At 38.5% G+C, this 23271-nt stretch overlaps 3 protein-coding genes across 3 annotated transcripts; all 3 read right to left on the bottom strand.

Moving 5' to 3' along the window:
• Nucleotides 1-3099: 3099 nt before the first annotated feature.
• Nucleotides 3100-6056, bottom strand: LOC111237522 (fibrinogen alpha chain-like). Its single transcript, XM_022766646.1, has 4 exons — nt 5757-6056; nt 5269-5452; nt 5023-5168; nt 3100-4294 (listed from the first exon to the last, which is right to left on the bottom strand). Exons 2-4 carry the CDS (start codon nt 5402-5404, stop codon nt 3947-3949), a joined length of 630 nt encoding a protein of 209 aa, XP_022622367.1. The 5' UTR covers nt 5405-5452; nt 5757-6056; the 3' UTR covers nt 3100-3946.
• Nucleotides 6057-6939: 883 nt separating this feature from the next.
• LOC111237521 (fibrinogen alpha chain-like) lies at nt 6940-13274 on the bottom strand. The gene is made up of 8 exons (XM_022766645.1): nt 13167-13274; nt 11850-11954; nt 11522-11705; nt 11148-11293; nt 10593-10691; nt 10240-10398; nt 8664-9351; nt 6940-8022 (listed from the first exon to the last, which is right to left on the bottom strand). The coding sequence occupies exons 1-8, from the start codon at nt 13221-13223 to the stop codon at nt 7313-7315; spliced, it is 2148 nt and encodes a 715-aa protein (XP_022622366.1). The 5' UTR covers nt 13224-13274; the 3' UTR covers nt 6940-7312.
• Nucleotides 13275-15088: 1814 nt separating this feature from the next.
• LOC111237524 (zinc finger protein 708-like) lies at nt 15089-19403 on the bottom strand. Its single transcript, XM_022766648.1, has 4 exons — nt 19210-19403; nt 18777-18939; nt 17342-17953; nt 15089-17145 (listed from the first exon to the last, which is right to left on the bottom strand). The coding sequence occupies exons 2-4, from the start codon at nt 18892-18894 to the stop codon at nt 15785-15787; spliced, it is 2091 nt and encodes a 696-aa protein (XP_022622369.1). The 5' UTR covers nt 18895-18939; nt 19210-19403; the 3' UTR covers nt 15089-15784.
• Between the last annotated feature and the right edge of the window lie 3868 nt (nt 19404-23271).

The raw sequence follows: 23271 nt of genomic DNA on the forward strand, positions 1-23271 counted from the left end.
AAAAAGTCATAGTATAGCATGGCATAAAAAGTCAAAATATAGTAAGTCAAAAAGTCATAAAAAAGTCATAGTATAGCAAGGCATAAAAAGTCAAAAAAGTCTAGTTAGAAGTATTAAAGTCATGCAAAAAAGTCATAGTATCAGCTAAGGTCATGAAAAGTCATGAAAAAAAGTCATAGTTTAGCAAGGCATAAAAGTCATGAAAAATGCATAATATAGCAAGGCATGAAAAGTCATGAAAAACAGTCATATTAGTCATAGCATAAGCCATAAAAAATCATAGTATAGCAAGTCATAAAAGTCATAAAAAAGTCATAGTTATAGCGGCATAAAAGCATAAAAAAGTCATAGTACTAGCATGGCAATTAAAAAAAGTCATAAAAAGTCTATAGTATCGGATGAAAGTTCATTGAAAGCTGATGTGCATAAAAAGTCATAGTATAGCAAGTATAAAAAGTCATTGAAAAAAGTCATAGTATAGCCAAAGGATGAAAAGTATCATTGAAAAAGTCATAGTATAGCATTGGCCATTAAAAAAAGTCATCATATATAGTAAGTCATAAAAGGTCATTAAAAAGTCATAAGTATAGCAAGGCATATAAAAAGTCATTAAAACATGCATTTTACAAAAAGGCATAAAAAGTCATAGTTGTCAAAGTGGCATTGAAAAAGTCTATAAAAAGTCATAGCTATAGCAATGGCACTAAAAAAGTCATGAAAAGTCATAGTTACTAGCAAGGATGAAAAAGTCAGAAAAAAATCATAGTATGTGCATGGCATAAAAAGTCAGTAGAGTTAAAAAAGTTCATTTAAAAGGAAGGTCATAAGTAATAGTGTAAGTGCATAAAAAAGTCATAGCATAGAAGCAGAAAAAATCATAAAAAAAGTCAAAAAAAGTCATAGTATAGCAAGTCATGAAAAAGTCAAAAAAATCATAGTAATAGCAGGCATAAAAAGTTCATAGTATTAGAAGTCATGGAGAGTAAAAGGGGTATTAGAAGCATAATAATAGATTCATATAAAATATAGTCAAGGCATAGTCTAAAAGTCATAAAAAATCATAGTATCAAGGCATAAAAGCGCATAAAAAGTCATAGTCTAGTATAGAGGTCATAAAAAAGTCATAAAAAAGTCATGTTATAGCAAGCATGAAAAATGAAAAGATAGTATAGCATTGCATAAAAGTCAAAAAAGTCATAGTTATTAGCAAAATAAAATCATAAAAAAGTTATAGTTATAGCAAGCATTAAAAAGAATAGTAGAGCATGCATAAAAGGATCATAAAAATCATCATAGGTATAGCAAGGCATAAAAATCATGAAAAAAGTCATAGTATAATTTCAAAGCATAAAGTCTTAGATAACAGTAATAGAACAGGCACTCAAAAAAAGTCACAAAAGAAGTAAGCTCATAAAAAAGTCATAAAAAAGTCATAGTTATAGCAGGCAAAAAAGTCATAAAAAAGTTCATAGTATAGAGCTAAGGTAAAGCCAAAAAAAGTCTATAAGGATAAAAAGTCAATAAAGTTGTAGCAAGGCATAAAAGATCATAGTATAGTAAGTCATAAAAAGTCATAAAACAAAGTCAGATTATGGAATTAACAAGTCATCAAAAGTCAAAGTTCATGAGTAAAAAGTCATAAAAAAAGTTTCATAGTATAGGGCAGCATGAAAAAGTCATGAAAAAGTCATAGATAAGCCAAGCAAAAAAGTCATTAAAAAAGTTTGTATAAGCAGGCATAAAAAGTCATAGAAATCATAAGTTCATAAAAAGCTCATAGTATAGCATGGCAAACAAAAAAGTCATTAAAAAGTATCAAGGATATTACAAGGCATAAAAAGTCATGTATAGTAAGTCATAAAAAAGTCATTAAAAAAGTAATAGTATTAGCATGGCATAAAAAGTCATAGTATAGTAAGTCATAAAAAGTCATGAAAAAGTCATAGTATAGCAAGGGATAAAAAGTCATAGTATAGCAAGATATAAAAAGTCATGAAAAAGTCATAGTATAGCAAGGCATAAAAAGTCATGAAAAAGTCATAGTATAGCAAGGCATAAAAAGTCATAGTATAGTAAGTCATAAAAAAGTCATAGTATAGCAAGGCATAAAAAGTCATAAAAAGTCATAAAAAAGTCATAGTATAGCAAGGCATAAAAAGTCATAAAAAAGTCATAGTATAGCAAGGGATAAAAAGTAATAGTATAGCATGGCATAAAAAGTCAAAAAAGTCATAGTATAGCATGGCATAAAAAGTCCAAAAAAAGTCATAGTATAGCAAGGGATAAAAAGTCATAAAAAAGTCATAGTATAGCAAGGCATAAAAAGTCCAAAAAAAGTCATAGTATAGCAAGGCATAAAAAGTCATAAAAAAGTCATAGTATAGCAAGGCATAAAAAGTCATAGTATAGCAAGGCATAAAAAGTCATAAAAAAGTCATAGTATAGCAAGGCATAAAAAGTCATAGTATAGTAAGTCATAAAAAGTCATAAAAAAGTCATAGTATAGCAAGGCATGAAAAGTCATGAAAAAGTCATAGTATAGCAAAGCATAAAAAGTCATTAAAAAGTCATAGTATAGCATGGCATAAAAAGTCATAGTAAATTAAGTCATAAAAAGCCATAGTATAGCATGGCATAAAAAGTCATAAAAAGTCATTAAAAAATCAGTATAGCAAGGCATATAAAGGCATAAAATTAAAAAAAAACGTCATAGTATAGTACGGCATAAAAATCAAAAAAGCGTTATAATACAGTAGGGCATAAAATGTTTGAAAAACGTCATAGTATAAAAAGACAAAAAAATTAAGTTTTTTGCCTTTTTACACTACGCTTCATTATAATAAGGCCTAAAAAGTAAAAAAAAACAACCTAATAGTATATTAAGGCATAACAAGTTACAAAAACATTACATTATAATCAGGCATAAACGTCCTCGTATGCTGAGGCCTAAAAAGTTAAACAAAATGTTATAGTATACTAGGGCATAAAAAGTTTTTTAAAAAAGGCATAGTATAATACATCATAAAAAAAAAAAATTCACAGTACCGTATGGCAAAAAATGTACATAGTACAGTAGTAAGGCATAAAAAGTCCTAAAAACATCATAGTCTAGCTTAGTCTTGAGCTCTGGAGCTTAAACAGAAACATCTCACACACTGCTCTAAAAAATATGTAGATGTTATTTTACAAAATATATGTCAGTATAGTAAGGCAAAAAAAAAATTGTACTATAGATGATGATGGATGAGTAAGAAGTTACGATAGTGTGTGTCAATAAAAGAAATTATTAACTTTAACACAATGAAATGGTCCAATTGTAAGGTTTTGGATGCATCAATTTTCATTTATTAACCTGGTGATAAGAAAATATTTCATTCCAGTAGTCACAACCAAATGGGATTAGAACTTATACAAGTAACAGAATTGTGCAAAATTGTGTGCAACAATTGCCTGATCTACACAATGAGTGAAGAAAAGTCTGCAGTTGGTTGGATATACAGACATGACTGTACAATGTACGGAAAGGTATTTTTAAGTGCCTTATTATGGGAGACACAAATAAATAACAGAGGAATAATGAGGAGTGTGTTTTAGTATTCAAAAGTGTGTAGCTACTGAACAGAGGTAATAAGAGCCTTTACCAACATGCAGGAAAGTACATGGTTACTATATTAAATCTAACATTATGTTCAAATCAACAAAAAGTCATTAAAATGCTGGAACAATGGTGTTTGAGGTTTGTTTCTTACATAAACAGTCAACGTTTCATATTTTACCTTTAAAACATTACCGTACCAGTGTCCCGTACAGCAAAAAAGACAGAAGATATTTAAATTTGTTGCATAGCGTAAAGAGAAAAGTGTTATACATAGTGTAATTGCCAAGTTTCAAAATGCCAATCTTCTCTTACTTCCTCTGTAAATTGTTAACCCTTGGTCAAATCGTTTCATTCCAGATCTACGTAATTATCTACGTCCACATCTGCAGAGTCCTCCAGCAGTTCCTCCAGAACTAGCTGATTCTGTCCAATGTCCTCAAACTGGGTCAACAGCTCTCGCTGGACTGTTGGGATGGTCTTATATTCAGCAGATGGTGCTGGGCCTACATCTACAGGCTGCAGCGTGACACGGGGGATGTCTTTAGGAGGTGTAGCGCCCTTGCTTCTCTGGTTGAGAGTGTTACTTATCTGGTCCATGTCAATTTGAAGCATCTCATAACTGGGATGACTGACAGTGAATGATAGCGCTGACCGGCAGGACCCATGGCAGGCTCGCAGCTTCATGTCAATGTCCACCTGGTAACATAAGCAATATCGTGAGGACTGGTAATGCCACAACAAATAACAAAAACACAAACTATCCGTAAAGAAGCAGGAAGCCCAAAACAAAATAGTACAAAGAACCGCAATGTACCAGTTAAGATATGAAGCAGTTTTACTGAATAACCAATAGAGAAGTAAACCAGAGGCAAGAATTGATGTGTTTCTTTAAATAGCTATAGCTTCTTATTTTTGACTTGTTGAATTTGTGGTATTTGACAAATTAGCTGAATATCTTTCACACAATGATCAGGATCAAACCTTATTTAGATTCAGGAAGTTTTTAGATAAATATTTATTACATTTGAGGACAAAATTACAGTCGAGCAGGAAGGGAATATAAAGCTTGATGTCATCAGCATAGACATGAACCCTTATGTCAAATTCTGTTCATGGTGAATGTTGCCAAGCATGTACAAGAAAAAAGCAGTGTTCATATGTTTGTTTTTCGTTTTGCTCCAATGAAAGGATTAACAAAACCATTTAAACAATTGCAATAACAATGATGCCAACATTATTCTCAAAACAATGCATCAGAATATTGACATATGTGATGTCAAACAGTGCATGGATTGAGGAATAAATCTTTCTTTGTATCTCATTTGTGAAACCTTGTTTAAGTCCTCTTACGCTCTGGTTTGGATTTTGATAATTTTCAATACGTATGTCATGATGATGATAAAATGAGGGTACTTATGCCTCACCTCAGTTCGATACAAGTCATCAATCTGTTCCTGGATGTTGCCATGCAGCTCCTTGAGTCGCTGCGACAGACTGGATGATCGTTTCCATAGCGAGGTGAGATTCCTGGCCAATCCTTCTGCGTGTTCCACAAACTTCAGCTCTGAGACTGGAGACAAAATACAGCATTATTTAGTCGGTGTTAATTTAGTAAGTCTGTCTTTATTTTGTCCAGAGCACCAAAAACAAACACAGTCAGTGAGTCTTACTGTATCTGTTGACTATGACTCTCCGGTTGGAGTTGTAGATGTGTGTCATCACTGTCATGGCCTTTTCAGCTGCATCTTCATACATCTTTGCCGACTTACACACCTTCCAGAGTTTTCCCTCCACTTTGCTCTTCATCTGCGAGATCAGACCTTGGAGTCTGCAGCCAGAGGGGCATTTCGAAACCTATGGAGAAGGACACCAGTTGATCAGATGTACCTGAGAGGCTGTTACCACAGTTGGAGAGCAATGTGCATTTGCAGAGATATCGTATTAAATGATATATGTATTAAATGTTTGCCATTTGTGATAAGTTGGTCCCAGCTGTTGAAAAGCACACTGCAATATAATGAATGGGAAAACTGAAAACTCCATATTGTAGGTTGAAAATGCCCCTTTCACATATTCTAAAATTACTTTCCCAACCTGAGGGAACAGGATTATAAACTAATCAATAGTTGCTGATAAACTGCGTTTGCATGTTTCTTACCCAGTCATCATCTGAACACAGAGGGACGTCTGATTTCACTCGACACTGTTGCTTTCTGTGTGTCCGGGTGTGACTGAGGGACTGTCGGCCATCCTTATTTTGCTGCTTCAGCCTCACACACACTGCAGAGAAAAAAACAAAACAAAAAAACAAACACCAAACGGTCAGTTCACCTTCAACCGACCTCTACACAAACATAAAACGGGATTTTTGTGCACATATTTGTTTTGTGTCGTTGGTGCAGGACTTTAATCTTCTTTTATTTATTTTTTGTAAAAGTTGACATAGACTTTAAAAGCATTACAGCATTACTGACAAACCATTTTTAATAAACTTGCTTTCATCAGAGTTTGATGCATCTTTCCTTTGGTTTTGATTTCTTTTCATTATTTGTTATTTAATGACACATTAAATAAGGGACATTGTTACTTTAAGTTGGTTAATTTACCTGAATAAACCCACCATTGATTACAGTGTACCATAAATATGTTTACAATATCTGTCAGAATATTACAAATACTGTATTTGGTGTAACAGTGAAAACAATAAAAAAGATAAATGTGGAAAATGTGTCTTAACATAATGTAAATGATTCTACAGTGACAGACAAACATGTACACAAGAGTCTTATGATAACTCACAGTTAATGGTCATTAAATGTTTTTATTTTTATATGATGTTTTTTACTTCTTCACAGGAAGATTTCAGTCACTGGTTGAACCACATTGTTAAATTCCCTAAGAGTAAATACAAATCCTCTTGTAATACTGTCCTAATTTAGGATTTACTTTTCAGAAAGTAACAGGTATTTGGTAAATATATGTGATACAGCATACAGTAGAAATTTTGTAGCAACATAATGTAAACCTTTAGCTATAATTGGCTTAAAGGGTCAAACTTTACCTTTATTTTATTATTATTTAAATTATTTAAAACTGTATATGTAATTCTTTTTAGAGCAGATGATTTAAACTGTTTCACAACAAAAAATAAACACGGGACAAAATACAGTCATTTGAAGCCCTGTACCTACACACAGATCTCTCTTTTAATTAGGTACCTTTGCAGTGATAATTTACATTTTTCCTAAGTTTTTTTTGTATCCCAATGGATAACAAAACACATTATCTGTGTTTTTGTGATTTGTAATGTTTGCTGAAATAACGCCACAAGCCACTGAAGCTGAAGTGAACATTGAATCTTTATTGATCGAGCAGAGTTCAACAAAAAAAAATGGGAGAACATCAGGTTATTCCAAGAACACTGGTTTGGTAATCCTAACACACAGGTCAATGCCGTTTACACAGTGAGTTGATGAAAAATACAAATATACACCAACACTGTTTGACTTGATTTTGAAATCCCAGAATGATTCACAGAGTCTGAAACCCCCTTTGCTTTTTGTCCTCAAATATTTATTTACCCTCTTTACGGTTACCTCTCCTGGTTTGAATCCTTTGCTTTCCTATTTTGCGACCATATTCTAAATGCGTATAAAAGTATATATTCGGTGTTATTCGACGAGTTTCCTTTACGTTCCCCTGCTCCGTATCCCATTAAAAAGTATTTGGTCGGATAAACATCCTAACAGTTTTCAGGCTGTAATTGGCCGGTTTGTACGTCACCCAGACAACTCCATTTTCAATCTCATACGGTGTGTTTTTCTCCGGGTCGTATGAGCCTTTGTAATAAATCCCATTTAAGTTAGCTGACTGGCAGTTGTTGTACCACCACCCGCCCCCGTACATCTCTGCGCAATTCTCCTCCCACTTATCGTTGTCTTTGTCAAAGGTGCTGAATTTCATACCGTTGTGGGACAGAAAAGATGCCATGTCAGACTTAGGCATCACCAGAGCGTCGCCGGCATCGCCAATGTACCCGGAAACATGCAGCGCGTAGCCCTCCTCCTCGGAACCAACCCTGATTGTGTACTCAGCACTTGCTACACCCCCTTCCCAATCCTCAAGCTCTACCTTCAGCATGATCTCACTCTGATTAGTCAACAGGTGGAGATTCTGGTTGCCTATCCAAAAATCCCCCTTGCCCTGCGCGTTAACTGAGCCGAACCCGTTGCGGTATTCGGCCCAGGTGCGGTTGAAGCTGAGCGCGCCACTCTCTCGCTGCTGGACTAATAACCACCCGCCCATTAGCCCCTCCTGCTGGCAGTAAACCTCCACTACCCTCTTGGAATCAGTGCCGCCGGGTTTGATCTTAAACAGTCCATTCGTTTCCCCTTTGAGGTGCTTCTGGTGGGCTTCAACGCAATCTGCGAACAGAGAGGGGCACACCGCAGACCGCGAGTTAGCTTTGACCGGCTGGTTCTTTGGTTGGGCTAGCTGAAACTCACTGCAGTGGTAAAACCGAAACTTTTCCGACAAAATGACTAACATCTACCCTTTCTCTAACCTATTTTGGTCAGTCTGCAGGATCTTCCGTTTTTTGTTACAAACACGGCCAAAGCTACTAATGAGGACACTAAAGTCAGGTCCTCTGTGATATTTCTGGGAATCTGGGGGGTTAACGAGATTAAGAAGACTTTACTTTGGTTAAAATAATCCATTAAATGTTTTTTTAAATCAACCAAAAATCCTCAAAAGAATCTGGACATACAGATAGAAGAGAAGATGTCTGTCTATCTGCATACAAAAACCCTTTCGTCTTTAGTTCCCACACAGTTTGTCTGATTACACATTGAGCAAAAACATCGCAATAATTGTAGATCTTAACCATTAAACACATCGCACTGACTGTGAATGTAAAAATCTTTAAGCTCTAGCCTCAAACAACAAATACTGTGTTCACCTCACACTTTTAGTATTAGGGCTGACTAGCAAGCTAGCTGATGCTTAAGCGTGCTGTCTAAATGAAGACCTTGTAGATTTTACTCCAGGTCTGATGTTTCGGTACCTTTTCCTACATAATCGGCCTGCCGCTCGAAGCGTGTGCTCTTCACACTCCGGGCGTGGAAATCAGGAATGTCGTCCTCTGCAGCGGCTGTGTGGAATGGACCGAGGTCGAACCCAAAACCAGCGCCAAATGGATCCCCGAATCCTCCTTTGGAACCTCCCGTGAGGCTTCCCTTGGTGCCGCTAGTGTGGACCGTCTTGCTGGTCAAAGATGAAGTAGAGGAGGAGGAGGAGGAGGATGCATGGCCAAGGCTAGGGAAGAAGGAGCTCATCCCTCCCCCTCTGCTGTTGTCCGCCATAGCCTGGCACTCGGGGCCTCCGTTCATCACTTCCTCCATCCGCTCCACTGGCCCTTCCTTTGTGTGGACAATGACTCTCCTGGTGCTTTTGGTGCAGGTGATGGATTTGCTGGACACGTGGTGTGTACTGGGCTGGCCGAAGCCATCAAACCCTCCACTAAACAAATCACCATCGCCGCGTCCTCCAAGCTCAGTGATGGATTTTGATGACGTGGAGGAGGAAGTGGAAGAGGAGGAGGAGGAGGAGGAGGAGGAGGAGGAACCACCAAAGGAGGATGATGATGGTAATGTTGATGTAGCTGCAGAGTAGGAAGTACCTGGGTCCTTGGAGACGGTTGCTGGGGATGTCACAGATCCTTCCTGCTCCAGGATCAGCTGGACGGTCTCCACCTGAGAAAGATGAAAACCTTCAGTATTAGTTTGCGTGGCTCTAGAAAAGGTGGAATAATTAAGGTAATAAAAAGAAGTGATGACGTCTTCGTCAGTCCTCGCCCCAGGATACACTGCATGACTTACGGGTGCATTTCCCGCTCATTCCTTTGTCTGAGTTCACACTGTATTGGTTTATGCTGTTCTTAGAGCTTCTTCTAACGTGATCGTACTTCTGCCCTCTACAACCGAGGTACGGGAGGACGACCTGGAGAAGTGGCCTTGGATAGCAGTAACAAACTAGAGTTTGAGGCCCTGGCTTGGCTGTGTGTCTGCTTTGAGGTAGACATGGTTCGCTCCCACATTTTTAACATAAAACGTGTCCAGCTTTATGACTCTGGAAGTATTAATAAGCCTCCAAGCTTTTCAAATTGTTCCTAAAACATCTTTAGAAAAGGAAAACACAGTCAACTCATACAGATGTCAGACTGGAAGTCACACCTATAACGTACAATATATCTGATATGGCAAAATAACGAAGCTTGTAATCCCGAGATAGCGGGATAAAGAAAATATTTGCAAGTATGGCCTTTCTTGGCTTCCGTATAAACACATAAGTGGTTTGTATGAATTAAAAACAATAAAGAAAATTGATTAATTAAGTAATCAGTAAAAATGTATAAAATATGTGAATTAAAACTATCAGAAAATAAGACAAGCTGAGAACAAAACCAGACAATTAGAAAGCGCATTTAAAAAGTGAAGTCAGAGAGACACTGAGGTGCAGGAATATGTTTGGCCTTAAAAACATGTGAACAGTGTGAAAACATTGGGCTTATCCTTAAACAATGCCCGACCTTCACTTGGGAAAATTCATGAATGGTGTTGAAACGTGAACGTGTTACTCACCTCAGGGAACACGTCTTCTCTCTTCTGCGCTGCCACAGAGCCGTGGCTGGACTTGTAGACGCTGTCCACGATGGCGTCCTTTAGCGGGCGGCTCTTCATCACGTACAGCGTCCCCACGGACTCGATGCGCTGAGGTGACTGGGAGTCCAGCTGGCTGACCTGGGAAATGGACGGAAACAGGAAGTGGATGGAGTGGCTTCTTACAAAATAATTCAAAACCTTCAGTAAAGATCAGGAGCTGGTGTAACAAAAAGATTTCTTAAATCTGGACTCTGACTCCTGGTTCCTCCAGTCAAAGTGCAGGTAACGTTCCTAAATAAGGGTGCGGTGGAACCACAGCGTGAGGTCTTTACCTGTTTCTCCAATGTCACGTAGCTCTCCTGGTCCACCTGGTACTCGGTGTAAGTGCTGCAGGATCCTTTGCAGGAACGGAGCTTAATGTCGATGTCCACCTGACGGAGGAGACACAGTCAGACGTGCTTCCTGTGTGTTTACACCCAGGAGTAAACCATATCACAGCGAGACGAGGTGGAAGCTAGTTGTTGATATAGCAATGGCTAAGTTTAGCTAAAGCTAATTATATTTAAATGTAATATAAATAAATTCGGTTTATTTCACGTGAGTGTAATAAAATGCTATGATGATAGACCATAAAAAACCCAGCTAAACCCCTGCTAAAGCTAAGCTAACTAGCTGAGCAGATCAACAGTAAAAAACTACCCTTAAATTACATATTAAATGCATTAAATTGTAAAAGAAATCATTATTTCTTGATTTACAAAGATACATTTAATTTGTATAATCTGCCTTCCTTTAAATAATAAACATTTTTTTTTTTTTTTTTACAATCTCAACTTGTAAACGTGAACGTGTAAATGTTGGTTTTCGTCACAGTTGCGTCTCCTTACCTCCAGCCTCTGCATCTCGACGACCTGGTCTTTGACTCGATCCTTCAGGGCGGCCAGGACCCTCAGCTGTCTGTCGATCTTGATTTTCAAGTCAGTGATTCTCTGACGCAGATTCTGGGCCAGGTCGTAGTAGCTGTTGTCGCCACCTGGTGGAATATATATATATATATATATATATTATTTCATAATTTTCATTATTATTTTAAGAGAAACACTAAATGTAAACCTCCTTTTTAAATACTATGTATTTCAGTATAAATCAACAACATTGCATACATGACTGATGAAAATGTTTTTTAGATTACTTCAGGTACAAATGTTTTAAGTTGTCTGTATTTGGGTTTAAGTTGAACCTCCCGCTCACACACACTAACCAGACTCAATGGTGAGTTTGTCCTTCAGGTAGTCGTAGGTCTGTTTGGACACCGTGTCAGCAGAGCGGTGCTTGGCCTTGTACTGATCCAGGAGGTTACGGATCTTCTCGATCCTCTTGAGCATGCTGTGGTCGTATTTATCCATCAGACCCTGGATCCTGCAGCCTGACGGGCATTTAGAGCCCTGATGGAGGACAGAATAGAGAGAGGGAGAGGCTGCGTTTAGAGGCCGGACTTTTAAATCATTAAGATTGGAGCTCTGGCAAAATGTGGTGAACTTTGTTGATTTGTAGAAGACGCAGGACAAGATAAGAAAGAAGCTGTTTACCCATTCATCGTCTGTGCAGAAAGGCCACTCCCTCTGAGTGGAACATTTCTCAGACCTGGTGCCGTGCTCCACCGGACGATTTCCTCTGGGGTCAATCTTTACGGCCTAGAGTGAGAGAGACAGAAATCAGTGACGGTGCAGAGGTCCAGGGCCTTGTTGAACACGGGTCGCAGTTCTTATGGGCCAAATGCAAAAACATTGACACCTTTAATTAATAATTAAATAATCAATAATTAAAATAATTAATTTAATTTAAAAAATGTTTTTCATAAGTGGAAATTGTCATTCAAACACATATCATAAGCTGGACTGAAACAATTCCATTTTCTAAGACCATGTGAGTTTGGGTGGATTCTCTTCTTGAATTTAAATATGTAGTCTAACAAAAGTAAGTAAATGGGAAAATAAGTACTATTTTGACATAAATTTAGACAAATGTTATTATAAGGCTGTGTATTATTTAGGTTTATAAACTGATCATTAATAATAATAATTATTATTATTATAATAATAAAGTTTATTTGTATAGCACTTATATAGCACAGTAAAGGGGGAATTAACAAACAGCAATTAAAACAAAAGAAAAACAAACATCATATTTCTGTATAATGGGAGAATAAAACACAACATATCAAACGTTCATAAAGCTGTCAGATAAAAGAAGAGAGGGAGGAGATTATAAATATTAACTTCTCCCCGCTCCTTTTCAGCCATGCCATGTTTGCTGGTTGTTCTCTGAGAATATGGTAAAGTCTATTGGTTACTATTTTTTGCTGTTTTTTAATTTTCATTAGTATTTTTATTTCATACAGTCACTCTATCGGAATTAAGTAAAAAAACAAAAGTCACGCTGCTGCCTCCATATTATTTTGCGAGAGAAGTAAGCATGGCTTATAGTAAGAATAACCAAAATTATGAGAGTAAGATGCTGTATTAAACTATTTAAAAAATGTATTATTATAATTCTTTATTATTATAATCGTTGTTATTAATAAAAGCAGCTAAACAGGGCAGATGATTAGATTAGATTACTTAATGGCCATTTTTATTGGCCAATTTCTATGTTTTAGCATAAAATTTCTTTAGTTTTAGAATAAAAGTTATGTTTTTATGTTTTAGCATAAAAACGTCCATAAAAGACTTTCCTTCCAATCCTTGCTTACAAAAAATTAGTCGTTAAAATAAATTTGGAAACATAGTTCTGTGAACAAAGTTTCCATTGTTTCCACAAGTTAGGTCGGATATCGTTGATATAAAATGGAATATAAAATGTTTTAATGAATAAAAAATGTAATTGTGATCTGATGTGAAACTCACCTGAATTGAAGCCACACAAATTAAACCCAGACAGACGAGCGCGTTGAGTCGTTCCATCTTTGTCTCTGCTGTCCTTCCTCTGAGTGAACGCTGCTTGTCGAATGCTTCTCCGACGCTGCTGTCGGATCATTTGAAGGCTCCTGGTTCAGTCTGACAAACCGGTGACTCATCAGCGTTTGGTAACAACATCCGTCAGGTCAAATCAGAGTTGAGTAACTTCTGCTGCGGACAGCCGATCGATGTGGAGGCTGTTTGTCGTACTGTGTGTGACAAAGTACACACACTCCCTGAACTCAGACTCAGATCAGTTCAGTTGCTGCAGGATTTACTGGCATTTGCTACAGAATGTTTTCTCAGGTTAAACAGTGACAGGCGGCGCTGACAGTAAAAATTATTATGAGTCATTGAGTAATTACTCAAATGAATCAATGCAATAGTAAATAATAATGACTCAATTATTCTTAGTCACTATTTGTGATGTTTTAACTCAGAAAATGTAAAAACATTTGTATGAAAACAGATGGAACTGTTTTAATTTTCATGTGATGTCCCTCTCTTTGCCCTTATTTCCTGTCTCTCTCTCTCTCTCTCACCTGTCAACTGCCAATTAAAGGAAAAATGGCAAATAAATTGATAAAATAACAATAATCAAAACAATAACAAAACAGGAGATGCTTAGCACAAAGACTGGAAATAAGATGAACCAGCCTGGTTATGTTTGAACAAAGTCTCACTAATTTACACATTATATCTTACTAGTGTAAAAACAACAATATTTTATTTTTGTACATTTTGCCATTAAATGAAATACTTTTTTATTGCTGTTTAAACTGGAAAAGATACGGGAGTTTACTAAACATTAGAGAAACTACAGCTCAAAAATGAACATGTTGTACTGTTTGTTTAATCCTTACAAAAGTCAAATTGTTAATGATGATAGCATTAATAATAATAACAATAATAATAATAATAGTTGTGGTTTTATGAGGCGGTTTATGGCTGTAGCTTCATAATTATTAGACTCTCCACAAGACACAACATATTTCCCTAAATGCTATTTAATATAATGAGGTTTATCTTCCACCCACAATTTGGATGCTAGCTTGTGTTTTTCTGCTTACACTTACACATGAATCATTCAAATAAAAACACTAAAAATAAACAAAAAAAGCATAAATCCAATACAGCAGTTATCATCAATACAAACATTTACAAGGTCTGTAGAAATGAGTGTTTTTAACTTGTAGGTTGTAAACAGCAGTGAATCAATATAAATATAAATTAATATTAATATAAATTAAGGCGAATCCTAAAAACAGTGTGACAGATATCCAGTCTTATTTCTTATATTTCAAATTTAATCTTGACATTAATCCAACAGCAACTTTGAGCCAAGCTGTGAAGCAATTATAGTTTTTTCTGGTGGGTTTGGGACAAAATGTCATTTCCAGGTAATCACACCAACCTTGTGAGGACTTCCAGTCGGGATTTGTGGACTCTGGGGTTTTTTTCCCCACCCCCAACATTGGAGGCTGTCGATGGGTTACATGTGGGTGAGGGTGAGGCGGCTGGGGAGGATGCAGCAGCAGCAGCAGCAGCAGCGCCACCTGGTGGTAAAATAACTGATCACATGTGAGTCATCTTCAGTATAAAGCTGCAGTCTGTCAGTGTTAATTTACTTCTCTTGTTGCCACTATGTGACGTGAAATCCAAACGACTACATTTCCATTAGCAGCTTGTATGTTAAACATTCACCATACAGTTGTTTATAATCAGTGTATATTATAACAGCTCATTTCTATTGGCAGATGAGTAATTGTTCACTTACCAGCAGCAAATGGACACTTCTATTTATCACAATTAAGCAACAGTCACACTTAAAACAAGAATTTATGAAAAGATTAAATGGACTCTGATTAACCTTTTATGACAAAAAGAACCAGTTTAATTTGTTATTCGGTTTACACTCAAAACTAGTAACAATCGAGTAATATTAAATATGTTGTTTGTTATTTCATTTTGACGTTTGTTAGACTTTTTAAATATCGTCACATTAATTAAATTCACACACTAATTGGCAATAATATGTAAATCAAAGGCACTTGCTTCACACATAATATTACTGAGGAGCCATTTAACATGGTTTGTGTTTCTGAACAGAAATGGAGCAGTGATAAACAGGAGAACACCAACAGGTGCTTTCAGTCACTTATTAGTGGAAGACACAGTCATTTGATAATAGTATCATGTGGAGTCCATTGCAAACTGTTGGACAACGTCTTCATTTCCAACATTAAAACTAATTTACGTTAGGTATGTTTGTTTCCGTTTGTTCACTGCCCGGTTATGAACTCCTCACCAATGAGCCAGCTGACCTCTTCTCTGCCTGTAGAGACAACAAGATAAATAAATGAGAGAACTGGATAACTCTGTTTTCATGGTTTTAGCTTCACTTCTGAAACTGCTATAGCTAGCAGCTAGCCCCCTCTGTTGGCCAAAACGAGCACAAGTTAAACGTCTGGTCACTCTAATACAAGATACAAATGTGGGGTTCAGTGTCTTGCCCAAGGAAAAAAGAGCCTGGAATTGAACTGGCAACCCTGCCGTCAGTGGCAGCTTCAACAGCTCTGATCCACAGTGTCTTTCTTGTGTGTTAGTCGGTGGTTTGTGAGATGCTGCAGGAGCCTGAAGCTCCTCTGGCAGTGTTCACATGCAAACGGCCTCTCGTCTGTGTGGATGCGCATGTGTTTGGTGAGGTTACTCTTGTGGTTGAATTGCTTCCCGCAGTCTTTACAGTGAAAGGGTTTCTCCCCGGAGTGGATCAGCTGGTGCTTCTTCAAGTTCGACGCCTGGGAGAAGCACTTGCCGCACTGGGAGCAGCGGTGCGGTTTCTCCGACGTCTCTTCGCAGTCGTGATTGGTCAGCTCCGCCAGCTCGGCGAACTCCTGCCCGCACAGGGAGCAGCGCGGCGGTTTCACCTTGTGGCTGACCTGGTGAGCTTTCAGTGTGGACAGGTGGGAGTAGCCTTTCCCGCACAAGTCGCAGGTGTACGGTTTCTCCCCCGTGTGGCCGCGCTCATGGATGACGAGATGCTGCAGGAGGCGGCAGCCCTTGCCGCAGTAAGAGCAGCTGTACGGTTTCTCCCCGGTGTGTATGATCTGGTGCTTCTTCAGGTTGTTCTTGTCACTGAAGGCCTTGTGGCACAGCGTGCATTTGAAGGGCTTCTCTCCGGTGTGGGTGTACTGGTGCGCCGCCAGCGACACCCGGATTCGAAACCGCTTCGAGCACAGCGTGCACTGGTACGGTTTCTCCCCCGTGTGGATGCGTTCGTGCTGCTTCAGCTTCACCAGCTGCTTGAAGCTTTTGGCGCAGTGGCTGCAGCTGTGCGGTCTCTCCTCAGAGTGACTGATCATGTGGATTTTGAGGTCTCCCCTCCTGGCGCAGGTCTTGCCACATTTCTCACATGTAAACTGTTTCTCCTTAGTGTGGATCAGCTGGTGCTCCTTCAGAGTTCCTTCCCTCCCAAACTGCTTTCCACACACCTTGCAGCTGAAAGCTTTCTCCCCAGTGTGGGTGAGTATGTGCTGTCGGAGGGTGTGCAACAAGTAGAAGCTCTTATTGCACTGTGTGCAGGTGTGACATCTTTTCCGTGGAGTCTCATCAACTGTTTCTTTGCCCTCGCGGTTCTCTGTGTTTTCTTTATGAACGCGTACATGCAGCTTCAAGTGCCGTTTAGTGCGAAACGTCAGGCTGCATCTCCTGCATGAAAAGGTCTCCTGCTCTGTCTGTTCGGACTCTGTCTGGCTCAGTTTACCTCCCGTCATGCTGCAGTGATGCCGCTGGTGTCTGACCAAGTTGCTCCTCCTCACGAAGGATTTCCCACAGTGCTCGCAGTGGAGAGATCGGGGCTCGGACACACTTTCCTGCAGGTTCTCTGCTCCATTTTCATTTGTCACTGACACAGGAGACGGGATGGTAGCTTTAAAAAAAAGAGAAAAGGGGGAAACACACAGTTAAAATACTTTTTTTCCCCCAGGGAGGACAGATGGAAAGAGAAAGAAGTTAGTGAGAAAAGCAAACGTGTACTTATCTTCTATGAATATCTTGAATATTTATAGTTTTTAGTTAGAACAAGTAGTTTTGGTTTAGATCTTTAATTTTACAGAAACACTTACCTCCGGGCTCAGTCATTCCTCCATCTTCAGTCTCTTCCTCTGCCTCAGTGCCACGTTGCTCCGGTGTGGAGATGCATTTCCGTCTACATTGTGACTTTGCGTTGGGGCCCTCTCCTTCCTCCTGAAACACCTCTGAGTCACTGCTGGCATCACTCAGCATGGCTGATTTGAGGGATTCTGGTAGTTTGTAGTCCTGTATGAGCCACGTCACTCCATCTGAGCTGCCGCCATCCTCCTGAAACTCTAACAGTGTCCCATCAGCCCCTGCGTGACTTGGCTGAAGTTCTTTACCTTTAGCTTCCTCAGAGCTGAGGTCGCTGTCGTCGCACTCCGACGCTTTTTCTTCTTTACATAAATTGATATCTGCTCCGAGGTCAGTGTGGAACCACTCCTGGTGCTGATCCAGCTCCGAGTTTATCTGCCATGAATCATCAGAGTCGCTATCTGCCTCCAGCTGCTCATCCTCCTCTTTTAACACGACCTCGATGCTGGCGTAACTCTGCTCTGCTGCCTGACGGACGATGTGACCGTTTGGTCCTGGAGTTTTCATACAGTCCACCAGGCGGACAGAGACCTCCTTCAGAGCGAGGACCGAGGGCTCGCCTGAGGATCCTGGAGGCAAAACGTGTTCATTTACAAAACACAATTCACACATTGTCGCAGTTTCAAAGAGTTTCACAGCTTACGTAAAACGGAAACACTAGGGCTGCTCGGTTGTTGCAAAAATCATAATCAAGGTTATTTTGATCAATATTGAGATCACGATTATTATTATTATAACATGATTTCTCATTGACACCACAGATTTATTGAACTGAAAAAAACTTGGTCTTTTTAACAGTGGACTTTCTTCAAATTTAAATGCAATTCAATGGGGAAATGAGTAAAAAAATGTATTTTAAAAATTAGATAAATAAAAAATAATATATAATAACTTAATTTATACAATTAAATGTATAATATAACAATAAATTAGATCAAAATAAAGAAGATGAACTGTGTTGTAACATTAGTGTACTTCCACAACCTACTGAAAAGTACTCAACATATATTCAGTATAGAAAAATAATAAGTGAGACCAAGATAAATGAGATCAAACATGTTGTAGTGCACTGCACCAACATACATTCAACATGTTGGTAAACTATATTCAACAACAACAGTGATTGGTCAGTTTAGGCCACTTCTGTTTTCTCCTACAAGTTTCTGATGCTGGTAGAAATTGCTGACACTGCAGACACCAGGTAAAGTTAAAGAAAAGACTCTAATCTGCTGCTTTTCAGAAACACAACCTGTGAAGTCATCACCATGATCTGACAAGAACTGATCATCCATCCAGAGCAAAAACCAAACAAACCTCATCTGCCTCCGTCAGCTGCAGAGAGTGAACATGTGATGTTTAGTTTGAGGCGGTTTGGTCTTGGCAGCTGCTCACCTTCTGGATCCTGCTTCACGACTGGTCTCGGGTCTGCCGGTGTTTTCATAAAGTCCATCAGGTGGACCGACGGCTGCTTGGAGCGAGACAGAGACAGGCTGCTGGTGGACGCCGCCATGATGCTCTCAGTCGCTTCAGTCGGTCAATGGACAAACCAACGAAACTAAAACACATCAGATTAACATTAAAACGTGTAAATAACAATAAAAAAATCACAGAGTGACAGACTGTGGCGAGTTTTCCCACATCGAAATAATGTGATTTTTGTTATGAATTAGCTATTTTGGTTAGCTCTTTGTTTTGATAACATGCCTTCGGTCTGTCCTCGATGCTAACATTAGCTCCACACAGCTCCTGCCCCACTTTAATCTCTTATCTTTTGGGGTTAAAGCAAATTGTAGCTACGCTTAAGTGAAATATCTCCATTACTTACCAAACGGAGTCCAATCATGTCTGTTCCCGGGCTAACGTTTGAGCTAAGCTGCTGCTGAAGACGAAACCCGGCTCGTTTAAGCGTAATAAATAAATTCCACTTGTGTGTTTCGTGTTTTTTTTAGTTATAAAACGAGCTTCTCTTCCTTTCATGGCGGTACATTTGAAAGCGAAGCTACGAAGAGCTAATTGTACGAGAGGAGAGAAAACTCCTGATTTGTTTGTTTTTCTTTCCGGGTTTAGTTGACGGACGTGTTCCGGTTAACCAATGGGCAAACGAGAGAAAGGAGAAGAGGCGGGATGATTTGAAGATTTAGCGCCAATCGTGTTGCCGCCTGGTCGCAAGTAGACGGCAGCCCATGTAGGACAAAAATATAAGAAACCGCGTTTTCCTAAAACCTCCCGGTTTTATTTGTTTAATTTCGCGTTTATTAATGTCCGTTTAAAATTACATTTATTAACTTGTCTATCATTAATTTTATGTTTCTTCTATGATAACTTTTGAGTAGTGTGATGTTTTTTGTTTTTTCCTCATGTACAAGTAAATTTTTTAGCTACTTGAACTTTATTTGATTATCCTAATTCCATGGTACTTTTTTCTGTGTATTCTATTTATGTATTCATTCTATAATTTACATCTACAACATTTGAGAAGAGAATATTGTACTTTTTAATTCCACTACATTTATAGTTACATTTTACATTAAGATTTTACACACAAAACATATGATACATTTATATAGTGAGAGGTTTTGTTATAATTCAAATTGCCCAACACTATATACATTTGGTACTTTTACTTCAGTGTCAAAACAGTCTTAATTCTTCTTCTGCTCTTCCTCAGTTTTATGTAAAGAAGATTTATGATTTTGAGAATTGACCTACAATTGGCATAGGCTACTTGTTTAGAGTAAAATGAGATAAGAGAAACAGAGTATTGATATCACGCTGGGATTTTATGTCACAGCAGGAAAAGTAAAACAATAAACTTTAAATAACCAGAATATTATATACATGTACATCTACTATATGTAGCATAAAGTGTAGAAAAATATTAAACCTGTAAAAAAATAAACACACAGGAAACTGAGAAGAACAAAAACAGATTCAATACACCTTGGATGTGCAAAGACAAAAATAAGAAATGAAAGAAAATAAAACAAACTGCAAGAAAGATGTGCATAAAATTACACAGTGAAAAAAACAAAGTAAAAGTTAATTAAACTTATGTACTATACATCTCTGTCCTCTGTGTATCTCATCTGTATTCGCCACTAGATGGAGCCACATGATAAGTTTGTGTCCTCTGCAGCTGTCGTCATCGTCACACTGGGTCTCATTGAACTGATGTGATCATTAAAAAAGGAAAGTTTAGCTTCAGGACACACTGTTTAAAAAAATACTGTGAGAAAAGCTGCGTGTTTGATTTGTAAATGTGCAGGAACTGGCTGTGGTGAAGCATTAACACAACGTACATGTCAGTGTTCACACTGAAACAAAGCATCTGTCCATCAGTGTTAACAGCTCAGCGTGACACAAATATTTCTGTGCTCAGATAAAAAAGAAAAAAAAAAGAAGAAGCCTGAAATAGATTCTGAGCCTCAGAGAGAAAAGACATCCTGCGGGTCCTCAGGCTGATAGCGGATAAAGATTCAAACAATCACTATAAAACTGCAAGACCGATGACACACACACTTGAGCACAAACACACACACACATATACATATAGATACATACGCCCACGAACACACAAATCCACAGACTGGATCCTTTGATAATTTGCTCTTTTGAAGATGGACATTTTTTCAAGTGCCTTTGAAGTGACTTTTCCTGATGTTGTTGGTTTGTGAGCCTCAGTTAATTGACTCAAATTCAAAGTTTCCCCCTTTTCTTTGTACATAACAGATGAACGTACAGTATGATGTAGAATCGCTGGAATCGGCCCGGGCACGGGGAGTGAAGAGCCACATCAGTGTGTCTTTAATCCTCTGAGCTGCTGTTACACTTACAACGACCTCCGAGGCAGCTTGAGTGCTCACTTCCTGTTTTCCGGTTGGTTTGCACTTCAACAACACATCAAGTCACATTTCAAATGAGTGTGCTGGTGCAGAAAAGCTCCTAAAACCTGGTCTAATCGTAATCACAGTACAGTATGTAATCCAGGTGGGGGAGGTTCATTATCTTTTCTTTTGAATTATTTTGGTTTTTTGCTTGAAGCAGTCAAATATTAAATTATATTAGTGTAAAATATGAAAAAAATGATGCACATTCTCAGATCTACTTTTACAGAAATGTCAATTTTCTTGTCATACACTACAGGCTACACCTGTGGAACTATTTTTCCACAGGAGAATGCATAATTTGTCTAAAAAAATCGGAATCATCATTAAAACTAGAATTATCTCCTTGTGGTTGTATCCCTGCGCCACTAGTTTCGGGTTACATCCCTGTTTACCAAGAGTCATTTAAAACATTAACCATTTGTCTGAAACATAAACATGTCCTTGTGTCTTTAAACCCCCAAATTCTCAGAAATACTATTGAGGATATGACCGTGGCTTCCTCGGTGGTAGCTGTGGTCGTGGGTCGTCCCTGTTGTGAAACCACTGGTCACATTGTTCGACTGCAGAGCTGGTTGTGTAAGGGTTAAAATATACTGTAGCACCATTTGCTTTAAATCTGGCTTTAAGAATGTTGAATGTTGGAGATGAAGCGTTCCACATTTATTTTCCTCATCGGGCCCTTTAGAAATTATGATGTTTTTGATGTTGATGTGGACGGTATTTACACCTCAGAAAACTAGTAATTATTGTAACTCCCACATGACATGAATGCAGCGTGCCGTATTCAGAACGTGTCACCAACGCAGCAGCAGGGCTGAAAAAGAAAACCTGAACATGAAATGACTGAAGTCGCCCAAATGACTCCAACAGCTTCCTCGTGTTTTTGAAAGGTTTGATGAAGGACTTGATGATGTGTTGATAGTTTCTCCTGAACACTGAGGTAAATCCATTCACCTTGTATATAGTTCTGCTGCATTTATGGCTTCTGAGAAAAGAAAACATCTTCTTCAAATGATTCATATCTACATCTAATTTTTATTTTTCATTTCAGTCCTGTCCTCTGGAGCAGATTGGGACATAGAGAATCCTGCCTTGTGGTATCAGTGCACTGCACTCTTTCATTTTCTTTAAGCTACCACAATCAATCACAGTAAACACGAAGCCTTTATTTGCTTTGTAGAGTTTCTGATTCATTTCTTTGACAGGCAGCGGAGCAAAATTAATGCAGCAAAATTGGACAGAGATAAGATTTTGTGCTGATGGTGGCACTTTATTATTCATCCTATAAGGACATGAACAAATGAACCAAATCATCTGATAGTTGTTTTCACTCAGAACCCAAAATGTCAACCTCATGATGAAACAGTCAGGGAATCGTCGGTAGAATTCATCCTCTTGGAACAGTCAATGCTTATGCCAAAGTTTGTGCACATCCATCCAAAATTTATCATCTAGGGGCCGTGAATGTGAGGAGCAAATTTCATGACAATCCTTCCAGTGGCTGTCAAGATATTTCACTCTGAGCCTTATGGTGGCGCAAGAGGAAAAGGTCAGGGCATCACCAAACTCACCGGGATTCAACCTCTGGGGACCATGAATGTCTGAGCCAGAATTCATGACAATCCTTCCAATAGTTGTTGAGATATTTCAATATGGACCAAAGTGACTCATCACTGGCCTTTCCATCCGTAGAGCTATGTTGCTAGCATAGCTGAAGAGCTGGTTGTTAGCAGCAGCTAAGCTAAGCTCATTGTCTTTTTCTCCACAGTCATCAAACAAACACCACTGGACGAGTTTGGGAGCACGTGTAAAGGACAGAGGTAAAACTTTCTGTAAGACTCTCCCTGGGACGCTGATCCAGTTCTGCATTTCACTCAAAAATCTGCATTCATCACTTCCTGCGTGGAGCAGATTTCCCATCGGCGTAAACACCACACACCTAAATCTCTTTGGCAAACAGACCGGCTCTCCTGCGTCTCAATTAGAGAGGATGATGTTTT

Source organism: Seriola dumerili, unplaced genomic scaffold, assembly GCF_002260705.1.
Source record: "Seriola dumerili isolate Sdu_G_001 unplaced genomic scaffold, Sdu_1.0 BDQW01000917.1, whole genome shotgun sequence".
Lineage (NCBI taxonomy): Eukaryota > Metazoa > Chordata > Actinopteri > Carangiformes > Carangidae > Seriola > Seriola dumerili.

What these genes read in the sequence shown, in the direction of transcription:
- LOC111237522 (XM_022766646.1), bottom strand. Translation starts at nt 5,404, where the DNA reads ATGAAGAGCAAAGTGGAGGGAAAACTCTGGAAGGTGTGTAAGTCGGCA. An exon ending in AGTCATAGTCAACAGATACA is followed by an intron (nt 5,169 to 5,268) that starts GTAAGACTCACT and finishes TTTTGTCTCCAG; the next exon opens with TCTCAGAGCTGAAGTTTGTG. An exon ending in ATGACTTGTATCGAACTGAG is followed by an intron (nt 4,295 to 5,022) that starts GTGAGGCATAAG and finishes TTATGTTACCAG; the next exon opens with GTGGACATTGACATGAAGCT.
- LOC111237521 (XM_022766645.1), bottom strand. Translation starts at nt 13,223, where the DNA reads ATGGAACGACTCAACGCGCTCGTCTGTCTGGGTTTAATTTGTGTGGCT. An exon ending in TCTGCACAGACGATGAATGG is followed by an intron (nt 11,706 to 11,849) that starts GTAAACAGCTTC and finishes GTCCTCCATCAG; the next exon opens with GGCTCTAAATGCCCGTCAGG. An exon ending in TCGAGATGCAGAGGCTGGAG is followed by an intron (nt 10,692 to 11,147) that starts GTAAGGAGACGC and finishes CTCCTCCGTCAG; the next exon opens with GTGGACATCGACATTAAGCT.
- LOC111237524 (XM_022766648.1), bottom strand. Translation starts at nt 18,894, where the DNA reads ATGGCGGCGTCCACCAGCAGCCTGTCTCTGTCTCGCTCCAAGCAGCCG. An exon ending in CGTGAAGCAGGATCCAGAAG is followed by an intron (nt 17,954 to 18,776) that starts GTGAGCAGCTGC and finishes TTTTGCCTCCAG; the next exon opens with GATCCTCAGGCGAGCCCTCG. An exon ending in AGGAATGACTGAGCCCGGAG is followed by an intron (nt 17,146 to 17,341) that starts GTAAGTGTTTCT and finishes TTTTTTTTAAAG; the next exon opens with CTACCATCCCGTCTCCTGTG.